The sequence below is a fragment of the Ctenopharyngodon idella genome, chromosome 23 (assembly GCF_019924925.1).
Source record: "Ctenopharyngodon idella isolate HZGC_01 chromosome 23, HZGC01, whole genome shotgun sequence".
NCBI lineage: Eukaryota > Metazoa > Chordata > Actinopteri > Cypriniformes > Xenocyprididae > Ctenopharyngodon > Ctenopharyngodon idella.
The window spans coordinates 24,701,045-24,712,962 of NC_067242.1; the positions used below are offsets into that span (position 1 = coordinate 24,701,045).

Sequence of the window (11,918 nt, forward strand, 5' to 3'; positions counted from 1 at the left end):
CACTTTGTCCAAGAAGCTGTCAATAGGGAAGAAAAGACTACTGCAACTTTTAAAACTTGCAGGTTTATGCTGAATTTAAGAATTAGAGGTTTGTTCAAATCCATAACACTAAGTATTAGCACACTAATGCATACACTTACGATTAGTACACTAGTGATGAATAACTTAGCAAACACTTGCAAATTTAAATAGATGTAATGCATAGAATAAAATTCTTTAATGAATGACAAAAATTTGTTTTATTTTTTCCAAGAAAGGTACAGTAATGTCTTCATTGGCCATTAATCTAACAACTAAACCATAAATCAAAGTAGCTTTCTGCATTAACATAGTAAGGAAACTGAAAAAGTATTGCACTGATCATTAAACACACTGACAGACAATAAGTGGACATTTTTAGGAAAATTTTCTTTCGCCAAGTAGCCCTCATAATTGTGACAACCCAAAAGTTCAAGTGTCCTGTGCTGAGACTTCCAGTACATGCTCACTTGTCACATACAAATTTAATACCGTCTTCCATGACATGAAACGAGCATCTTTTGACACCTTTGGTCATTATGCTGGTACATGCTGTGGAGAAAACCTGCTTGTGGTCTTTTGACACATGACTTTTAGTGAACAGCATCCTGTGAGTTACTATTCTCTGCCATGCTCTGCACAGGTAGGGCTTGTCAAAGTCTGTAGCGCTTTCAGCTGACCTCCACCTGCGAGATGACGATAATGATGATGATGATGATGAGCCGGGCATATCTGACACCCCTGGATCAGATCCATAGTTCCTCATGATGGCATGAGTGGTGGCGAAAATCACAATGCCATAGTTTCTACGGAGTCTGTCCAGCAACTCGGCACACTTTCTTAGGTTAGCCTCCTGACAGACAGTGCTCTCGCCGCCATTAAATCTGTCCATCCAGTAGAATGCAGAGATGCTGTCAATGACCAGCAGGCCGAGGGAAGGCTGGCTGGAGAAAGTGTTTTCGAGGTAGTGCAGGGTTAGGAGGAGCTGTACTGAGCTGTTGCAGTGCACTACAGACAGCCTGCGCAGACATGAACGTACCCTCTCCTCAGGTTCATTTTCAGAGCAGTCACCCTCCTTTAAGTCTTCAGACAAACGTCCCTCCAGAGCGCTCACTAAGCGCAGCATGTCAAAGTGGTAGTCCGTGTCAATGAAGACCACCCCGACCTCTAGACCTCCATTCTGCACTGGCATGATGCAGCGGATGATCATGTGGTACAAGGTTTCTGTCTTACCTGTGCCCTCCATGCCATGAAACTCCACGACATCACCTGTACGGATGCAGAATTGAATTGAGATTTAAAGGGCACATGTTATGTTTTTTTTTTAGTTTTACATTTCTTTAAGTGTATAATATAGCTGTGTGTGCATGTAAATGATCTGCAAAGATATAAAGCACAGTCTTAAAGGGGTGGTTCATTGCGATTTCACTTTTTTAACTTTAGTTAGTGTGTAATGTTGCTGCTTGAGCATAAACAGAATCTGCAAAGTTACAGCGCTGAAAGTTCAATACAAACAGAGTTATTGTCTTTTAAAGTTATGGCAGTTTAATGCCTACAAAAACGACCGGTTTGGAGTACAACGAGCTTCTTCCCGGGTTGGTGACATCATAAACCCGGCAAAACACTGCCCCTGGGAACACGCAACAAAGTGGGCGGGAGTGGCGCGACAGGTCAAATAGTGTTTATAGCCCGCCCGCAGAAGATAGGGGCGGGGTGAACAGTCGCTCATTATCATTTAAAGGGACATGCACCGAAACGGCTTGCTCTGAACAGAGCTGTTTTTGACAAGGTAAAAATGGTGTTTTTTACACAACCATTAAGAAATTTTAATCAGTATGTTATAGACTTTTCATGAAGACCCTAAAGAATCCTAAAGAATCATACTAACTTGGCATCCAATGTCCCCTTCAAAGGGGTCGTTCACTGTTTTTTTTCTAGGCTTCATTGTGTTTATGGGTGCAATTTTTTAAATATATTTTACCTTTATTCTACACCGCTGTTTCCACTTTCATTTGAACGGCCGGATTGACTTCCTGCTTCTATGATACCACTCCCTCCGAAATACGCAATGTGTTCAAATTGGTTAGCTGGCCCAGTGTATTGTGATTCGCTGAAGCGCCCGGGAATGCCACGCCCCTTACCATTAGTTGTTACATGTGCTTCGGTAGAAATGTAAATAATGGCATCTATATTATCAAATTGATGCCGATAGCAGTAATGATGAAAAGGGTCAAGCAGATGATTTGTGGGGATTAAAAAAAAAAAGGACTGGGTGGATTTTTATCATTATAGGGTGGTTGTGTAGACACACTGCCAACACACATTTATGTCCAAACACCATGTAAAAGTGAATTTTGCATCCGATGTCCCCTTTAAGAAATGTAATCTCTTGAACAGAAAAGGCTAGCCTGAAAACACCTAGTTTGCAGTCCTGCTATTATTTCCATGAATACATCACCATGTTACATATTTGCATAATGAGAACAGTTGGGTAAGTGATTTCGTTATGTTGAGGAGATGTATGGACTACGAAAACCATAGTTACCATAGATGTAACACTGTTTACAGCTGCATATGAAAACTCAGAAGCTAAAACCCTAAAAAATTATGGTAAGGGGAATTAAATTTCCGACATACACTAAGCGGTTGACCATTCACAACAGACTGGGCCAGCTGACCAATTAGAACAGACGGCTTTTTGGAAAGGTCAAGAGACAGGAGCTAAAACAGAACATTTCAGAGGATGAAAAGAGGTGCTGTAGCAATGTACAATATGAAAAAAAAAAATGTTTTTTGAACTTTAAAACTCGTGAATATATTCTAGAAAACTCCAAAAATAAAATTATGAACATAAAAAAGCATAGCGTGGGCAATTTGAACTTTAATAGTGCCAAAAGGTTGACATATTTTTGTAGACCAAAACCTGCTAAAGAGTTAGCAATGTTTGCACTTCAGGTTCCATCATCCTGAAGTCACTGGGTTCGCTTTTGAATTGGAACTTCGACGCTGCGTGTGGTATTGACGCTATGAGTAGTCTCAGCCTCAGACGTCACACCCACGGACAATTGGCTGAACGTCTGATGCATATGGCACACTTAACTGGAAACACTTCAGGATTTTCGAAGTCGTCATCCGGTTGGTTGAATTCTACAAGATGTCCGGGAGATACATGTGTTGAGTTCTTTAACGGTCCACCTGGAAAGAAATGCCATGAAGCCAAACCCCCTCGTGGAAGAAGAACGCAGTTGTGTTTACAACTGTGACAATGAGCGCTTACTGGGATCAACTAAACGCTGGATTTTCAAAAGTATGTGAAGTTTGCAGCTCCATTGTTGCATGTTCTTAAATGAATAATTTATTAGATGCACGCCGGTCTGTTATTGTAGGGATATCAACTTTACATTTTCAAGCCCCTAAACATGATGCGGAACAAAACGAACTGTGCTTGGTTGCGTTACATGTCAGTCAAACGTCCTCTTGGCCGGTCCTTGGCCAATGAAAGCTGCAATAGAGTCCAGACCTTCTGCCGTCAGTCTGAAGGTCTGGCTACGCGAGACTACGCTATAAGTAACGGCATCAGCGTAACCAGTGTCTGAGGCACATGTAGACAAACGCCATCAGCATTACCAGTGTCTGAGGCACATGTAAACAAAAGCCAATAATCATTGGCAGACGGCAGCCCATGACGTCACACAAAAAAAGCACCCATGAGTATAAAAGGTGCCTGAGTTACACGTCGTCAGTTTTTTTGTCTTCAGAAGCCACTTGTTTGTATGTACGCGCAAGATAAGAGTCTGTCAAAGCACATTTGAATATCCAGGGAGCTGGAAGAGCTCATTACGTTGCATGCACGGTAAGAAGCTCTGTTCTTGCTTGATTTTCTCCCGATGGATAAAATTCAAGAGAGCTGAATGCATTCTTTGCGATGTGTTCGCTATGGAAGCTCCACCCATGCTTGACACTCTCTTGAGGTATGCGAGTCGAGCATCTACACCTTGTGGTTCAGGATCACTGGGATTGTAGGCAGATCATAGGGAGGAGCCTGATGGGAGTTTTTCCCTTTTGAGCTTTTCCTGCTATGTTGATTTCATGACGGTTCAGAAAGCCGCTCTGTGGCCACTTCCAACCTGACTGATTTGCCTCCTCCATTGTCTCTGTTCCCCTCAGGAGATATATCCCTCTCTGGGGTGTTGAAAAGAGGTCTGTGAGGGCTGAAGGTTATCCCCCTAGGGTTGATGCAGGGTGAACAGAGTTATGTAGTAGAGGTCTGCGTGGGGCTGTTTTTTCGTCCCACTCCTGGAAAGGTTCTATTCTGCACCCACCCGCTCCTGCTTAAAATTCACTATCCACTTAGAATAATGCCGACCTTGCCGACCTGACGGATCCCTCTAAATTTAAATCTTATTTCTTGAATCTCACATTTAAATGATTGGGGATAACAAATATAAAATGTTGGATAGCCTGTACAAGACTTTTATTTGTTATTTGTCTTATCATGATCCTATCAACACAGTAAAAAGGACACAGAGTAAAATAGGCTAAATTAAATAAACTATGTATAAAATATGAATAAACGATAATTGTTGGCTTACTAGCTGTACTGTAAAATGAAATCTTTTTTTAACATCCATGCAAGAACAGAATGTTGCTGAACAGAACGTCTCTCCTCCAAAATCTGACCACACAAAGGCTGAATGTTCTTTCTGAAGGTGCACTCGTGGCCGGGATGCAAACATATCTTGCCAGGTTGCTCAGGGAAGGGAACTGGGAACTGTGTGAATGCCACCACTGCAGAAAGTTTTGTTCACTTCAAGTTCAAGCGCGGATGCGCTGTTGTGAAAGGATGCCGGGACGACCGGGCTATTGTCAGACTGCCCGCTCCCGTCCAAAGTACCAGAGTTACCGACCACTACCGTCTTTCATTCATAGATTTAATCCCGCGCAGCAAGAAATCTGATCGGGATCCGCAGGAGAGCTGCAGGAATGCAGACCTCTATTTTGTAGGGCAGTATAGATTCCCTCAACTTCGTTTACCTCCCTCCCAAACTACTGTTGGGTTTTGAAGTAGGGATATATGCTCCCCTTTGGATTGGTGCTTTGATGGGTGCTCTACTATAGCCCTGGTTTGACAATGTTAATAAGTAGAGGAAGCTTGCCTGCGGGGTGTCCCTCCTTATTATCTGTTGCATACTATGGTCTAGTGCTAAAAGAAAAAGATGAAGAGCTAGCTGTAGCAGGTCTTAGATAGAGTACCTTGAAACAAGACAGGGTACGATTTGCTCACCCCCAGTTAAATTGGGGCCATTAAGTAGGGCCTAGGCTCCCCTGTGGCTTCTTTAGGATTTAGAGCCTGGGTGATGAGAGTTACTGGGCAAACTGCATTATGTCCCGCTCTCGTTTGCCTCCCTCTCCTGATTAAAGAGTAAGGATGTATGCTCCCACTTTAATGAGCGGCAAATCCAAAGGTAGGCGCTAATTACTGAGGTTTTTAGCACCTTGCATGCTCCCTTTGGTAGGCTGCTCAAGTACCCCTTAAGATAGAGCAGGGTGAACGGAACAATGATGGGCAATTCACAAGAGTCCCTGTTTTGTTTAACTCCCTCCCCAACTGTTGATGGGTTTTGAAAAAGAAAGGCATGCTCCCCTTTGGTGGGATGCTTTTATAGGGATGATTAGTGTTACAAACTGATGAGTAGAGGTGGATCACCAATGGCGACCCTCCTTATCATTGTAGTAACTAAAGTTAGTCCAGGGGAAGTGCCTTTACTCAGGTCATGGTATGAGCTATTCCGCCCCAGTGACTCTAGGGTTGTTAAAATGGAGTAGAAGATCCCCTTCGGTAGGCTGCTTCCTAAGAGCCTTGTCAAATACTGGTGAGATATGCCTGAGATAGCTGAGGCTATGTTGGGTATTTTCCCCTTAGAGCTCTGACCTTGGGGCTGTATAAGGCTGAGGCCATTCCTCAGGCCTGTCTGCGTGTCTACTACAGACAAAAGAGTTGATGACGAGTAACTCAGGCACCTTTTTATACTCATGGGCGCTCCACTTGTGATATCATGGACTGCCGTCTGTCAATGATTATTGCCGTTTGTTTACACATGCCTCATGTCTTGCTGATGGCATTCCCCATAGCATCAATACCAAGTAGGGCTGTCAATTTAAAATTCAAATTTCAAATATTCATTGAATTTAAAGTAAAAATCCACATTTTTATGCAAAAACAGTGCATTCAAATTGTAGGTGTGCTTCAGGCAGCCTTATTAGTGGTACATGAGATGTGATGATGATTGTTGTATTTTAACTGCCGTTTCACACCGCAAGTGTGAGCGGCGCATGAGCAGCGCATATTTTTTTTCAGCGTGCATGTTAACCAATGACTGCATTCACACCGGGAGCAGGAGCAGCACGTGAGCGTCAAGCAGGAGCGTCACATGAGCAGCAGTGAAGCGGGGGTTTCAGCGTCTATTTTTGCTGTGCTGCTGACGCTCAATTAAAGTAAAAGCACACTTTGATAGACAAAATAAATATGGTTTCACACAAAAACTGCTCAAAATGCACAGAATCTAGTGTGTTTTAACAAGAACTGGAGTATGTCAGAAGAGAAAATATTTATAGAAGATTTACCCATTTAAACTTGTTTTTAATTATTCAGTTTGGGTGAAAGTATGGTGTATTATAAAAAACTAAAGTAAACTAGCCAGAAAATATGATCTATAAACATTCTTTAGTTATTACACAGACAAGTACTGTATATAGGCTGTAGCAATTCCCAAATCAAACCCGAGTTTGTGCTCTATTTTCACTGAATTTGCAGTCTTGTAAAAATGTGCACACGGCAGATGATGTAAACACAAATCTTACCTCTTTCGTGTACAGCAATGGTTGACACAAGGCTTTTATTTATTTATTTTATTTTATTTATTTTTTTACATTTACATGTGAATGTTGTACACCTCCCCATGCTAACAAACTTTCAAGACTATCAAGTTTATAAATGACCAACTTATAAAAACAAATTTATAGTTGTCTTTGTAAAGAAATGCTCACTTTATATGTAGCTTGGAGCCGCTGCTGTGACGCTGTACAAACGCTTCCAGTGTGAATACTCGCGCGTGTCTGCAGCTGCAGTGACACTGTAGTTACACTGACGTGAAGCTGACGCGCCTCTCACGCTCGAGGTGTTGTTATCCAGTTGAACCCACTAGATTTCCACTGCATCTCATGTTTTTAAACACAAAAACAAGTACTTTGCGTGATCGGCGCTTCGACTATTTGTATTAAACTATGCATAATTACATGATGCCATTTTGTTCATAATTGTTTATCCAATTTACGAAATTATATTTGATTTATAAATATTAGTTTAAAGTCGGCATGAAATCAAAATTGACAACTCTTATTTTTTTTATGGAATATTGTAGTATTTATTACCAATAATTTACCCGTGCACTTCATTATGTTTTTAAAATTCATGTGCCCTCATAATCTTTAATCAAAAACAATAACCTGCCCTCCTACTCAAAACGACTCATCGTCTCTTCCTGTCACATGCTATGGCGCGAGGGCGGAGCTACCTGGAACCGCCAGCAGATCCTGTGACGTAAGGGGAAGATGCTGTTGCTGGGGCTGATGCCAGTTATTGGGGTGTACAGTGCCCTCAAACATTGAAAGGAACGTGATGGAGGACACACTTAGTCAGTCAGGCTGCGTGTCTACTGGAGCAGAGCAAGCGACCAGAGCGTTTTTTAAGATTCATTCCTATGGAAGTTGAGCGTCGCACAACGCTCGCTCTGCTCGCAACTGACTGCAAACGGGCATTCAGATCTGCCTCCATTTTGTTAGCAACGCCCAACTTCCAACGATCCAATCAATTCCCGAAGGACGAAATCAAGTCCCGCCCTCTCATTTCAGATACCGTTTCACTCGGATAGACGTCACGGTAGAGAAGAAAAGACAATCGCAACTTCCGCTTCATGCCGACTTTAAACGTCATGCTTTTTTTTTTTTTTACAGTCATGCTATTTTATTGCTTCATTTCATTGCGTCCTTGTTACGTCCAAGGACGTATGTTTTGTTTTTTGTTTTTCCCTTTCTCCCTGTTTTTTTTTCTCTCTCACTACTTCCATAAGCAGGAAGTGATGGCTGCCACCTGACTCCAATAATTGGTGTTCTGACTTGATTGGAGGAGGGGAGAAAGCTGTGGAGATTTAAGCAGCACCATTGCACAGAGCAGTGTGTGTGTGTGTGGAGGCTGCGTTGTGAGGCTTCTTTTCCCAACCCAGAAAGACTTATTTGTTATTTTGACTTATACCTTGTTGATTAATTTCTTTGTTATTGTGTTGACACTTTTGTTGTACTTGGTGCTACCAGAAAACCCTTTTGTTTTTGTAAGTTATCATCTCTTTTGTACATACTTTTGTTATTGTTTCTTTCTTTACCAAGTTTATATTAAATATTTGGGGAAGGGTTAGTAGAGAGGTGGGTGCCATTTTCTTTATATCTTGTTTTCTCTTGTTTAAGCTAGTTAGGGAGTTAGTTTATTATTGTACTTTGTTTTCTTTTGTAGTTTAGTTAGTTTCTTTCTAACAGTTAGAGGGTTTATGTTTGTTATTTTGGCCTTGCACCCTCTTGAAGCCTTGAAACCCTCCCACATTAGTAAATAAAAGAACTTGTTTTTTTGATATTGAGTTGTTTTTGGTCTTTGTTACAGCTCTGGGGTTGGGAATTGCACCTTTGCTGCCTCCACACATCTCACCATTTTTATTCTGTTACCGGTTCCTTACCCTAGACTAGCTGGGGACGTAACAGTCCTGTTGTGGCCTCAGGAGACAAGCCAAAAGCTCTTTTTCCCCTGACTGAAATTATGCCTTTTAAATTTAAATATAATTTGAATATAAGTAATATTTAAGGAAAAAAACCTGAATTTTAATTTTTCAACCATTTTGACACCCCTAATACAAAGACGCAGTGTTTTGTGCCACTTCTCACGAAACCAGGGTCATAACCTAAGACGGTTTTTAATGGGTTTTTGGTTAAACGTCTGAAATAAGGTCTGTCATTAACACAAGCTCAAGATATTTTCACTTTTTTCTATTACATAAAACACAAGTAATAACCCTTTGGAGTTTTTTTAAAAGCTTTTAATTGTCTTAAAAAAGTAGTTGCTAACAAGTGGCTAAATGGGTCTACAGAGGTTGTTGGGAAGTTGGGAACATTAAACGTCATCAAATGTTTTTTTTTTTTTTAAACAGAGACTGAAGGAATTGTTGGAAGCTTAATAGTGGTGATGTTCAAGTCATTCAACCTTGGTGTAGTTCGTTAATAGCCTATGTTTAGCTTTTTACTTATGCTGATTGTATTTAGGCAAAAAATTAAATTAACTGAAAAGCTATTGTGAAGTTGTCCCACAAAAATACATCACTGCAGCATTCTATTCAATTGCTGAATTTGAATTGAGATAACAAATAGGATGAGGACTTTTAATTTGAATTTAAAGGTGAAGCGCGTTATTTTTGTCACTAGTGGCACCAAATGGTACTGCAATCATATTTTTCAAAAAAGTTTCTGGAAAACTCCCCCATATACAAGTTGGGCAAACAGGTGTGTACAGTTTATTTTTATTTATATTTTTTGTAAATGATAATTAAATGATAAAAAGAGCAAAAAAAAATCTCTCTCTCTTAACTTATGAATGGTTTATTTATAGTTGCCTCTACATAATAAGCTGGGAAAAGAGAACATTGAGGGAAAAAAAAAAAAGTTTTTAACATTTTTCAGTATGTATTACCTAGAAATATGTTCACGCAGACAACATGTGGGGTATTTCAGAAACATCAGATGATATCAGTAATCAATGTTTCAACTGCCACCTAGAGAATTTTTTATACATATTATTATTACATTTGCTATCATTTTACAGATGATGTTCACTTCCCAGAATGCTCTAACTGACCCGATATTGAAATAAATATTGATGTCAATATGTATTTATAAAGTTATGTGAAAACAATGTTGTGGACATTTTGATGGCTGTGAACAAATACGTCTAATCACGTTGAAAGATTAAAACAATCACAGATTTTTGAAATTAGTCGCACCTAACATTAAAATCTGTAATCATAAATATATTTTTGCACTGAATCTACAAATTAATGTGGTAAGAACATAAAGACAGTATTTTAAACATTTGGTATATAAAGCTTATGAATGGCTTACTTACAGTTGTCTCTGCATAATAAGCTGAGAAAGAAGAAAATATTGAGAAAATATGTAATGGAATGAAATTCTAAGACTGTTGTAAGTGTAGGTTTTTTTGTTTTGTTTTTTTTTCTCTCCACATTCTTCAGTATACAGTATATTACCCTTAAATGTTATCATACACACAACATATGAGGCTTTTCCAGAAATGTTACATCAAAAAAATTTGTATTTATACCTCATATTTATAATTAATTTAGCTTTCATTTTATGGATCATGGTGGAAGAACACTTTACTTCTCAGAATGTTCTAACCGGTCTGAAGTTTGATGTCAATATTTATTTTTATGGTTATGTTAAAACAATGCGGTGGACATTTGATGGCTTAGAACAAATATGTCTAATAAAAGTAGTGATGTAATTAATGTATCTTTGTTTCATTTAACAGGTGTTGGACTAAAGAAATTCCATAACTTGTATGTTATGGATAACTGAATTCAAATTCACATTTAGTACATGCATGGTCAGTTTGATTTTACTGCACCTTGACCTGGACCGCCGTCGACAGGAAATATATTGGGTTCAATGTCCCTCAATGACTGTCGCCCCTCAAGTCTGCTTACCAACTAGAAAAACACAAACATTGGTGTTTACTGCAAGCAAGGCATAGCAAGTGGCTTGCCAGAACTATCTATTGCACGACCCTATTCAAACATAACGCATGAACATGTCTGAACCTCGATTTGTACTTCCACATCAACCAAGATTTGGTTAAAAACACTGTCATGATCATTTGAATGAACCTATTTTCTACAGAAATAGTTCATGCTTCCATGGTTTCAGTCGGTTTTAAACTCAAGCATACATTGAAATGTATCATTTAATTGTAACTTTTCTGAAAGCTTTCATGTGAACTGATTTGTCAGATGTACCTGTGCTCCATTTTCAGCCATTCTAACTCGCGCTGTCATTTCGTTGCTTTTCGCGCAATTATTTCAGGATTCCATTTCCTGATACATAAGCGTTCGACTACATTTCAAAACAAGAGTCCTTCAATTTCCGACAACGTAATATTGAAACCACAATAACAAATTTATTTGTAGGTAACTTTTTATATTTGCCGTATTTTATAGAAAATGAGATAGAAATCGTGCAGAATACTTGGGTGTGCACTGTTTGAACTGGTCTTTCACTTTTCTCCTTTCTTTCTTCATGTTGAATGCAATTATTTTACCTACCTCTCATAAAACGAGATCATGGTAGGAAAATATGCGATTACTTCAATTACTTACCATTATTTTAAACGTCAGATATCTGCATTTACCATCTCAGAGTGTTGTTGTTTTGATGAAAACACCAAAATCTTCCATAATAGCAGACATAGAGAGCTGTGTGATGTTATAGTATTTACAAAATATTGTTATATAAAATTATTGTTTTTCTACCATATCGTTTTAGTATAGGCTATGATAGGCTACCTTATGAAATATGTAGGCTATTTAATTAACTGAAATATCTGTAATATGACACTGCATATCGATATTTCATAAAAACGTTAATTTCTGACGATGATCTCCACACTGTGGGCATTCATTTAAATAGAAACGTTTTGAAAGTGTGACACTTATTATTTACATATAAACATAATACATCATATACATTTATAGAAATATAATGTATACAGCATCACTTACTACAGTGAA

At 39.2% G+C, this 11,918-nt stretch overlaps 1 protein-coding gene across 1 annotated transcript; it reads right to left on the reverse strand.

Moving 5' to 3' along the window:
- Positions 1-212: 212 nt before the first annotated feature.
- xrcc2 (X-ray repair complementing defective repair in Chinese hamster cells 2) lies at positions 213-11,270 on the reverse strand. Its single transcript, XM_051882356.1, has 3 exons — positions 11,148-11,270; positions 10,760-10,841; positions 213-1,287 (listed from the first exon to the last, which is right to left on the reverse strand). The coding sequence occupies exons 1-3, from the start codon at positions 11,184-11,186 to the stop codon at positions 485-487; spliced, it is 924 nt and encodes a 307-aa protein (XP_051738316.1). The 5' UTR covers positions 11,187-11,270; the 3' UTR covers positions 213-484.
- Positions 11,271-11,918: the final 648 nt, after the last annotated feature.

Coding starts and splice junctions, on each gene's coding strand:
- xrcc2 (XM_051882356.1), bottom strand. CDS start 11,186: ATGACAGCGCGAGTTAGAATGGCTGAAAATGGAGCACAG. Junction 10,842..11,147: donor TGGCTGAAAATGGAGCACAG/GTACATCTGACA, acceptor GTGTTTTTCTAG/TTGGTAAGCAGACTTGAGGG. Junction 1,288..10,759: donor CGACGGCGGTCCAGGTCAAG/GTGCAGTAAAAT, acceptor GCATCCGTACAG/GTGATGTCGTGGAGTTTCAT.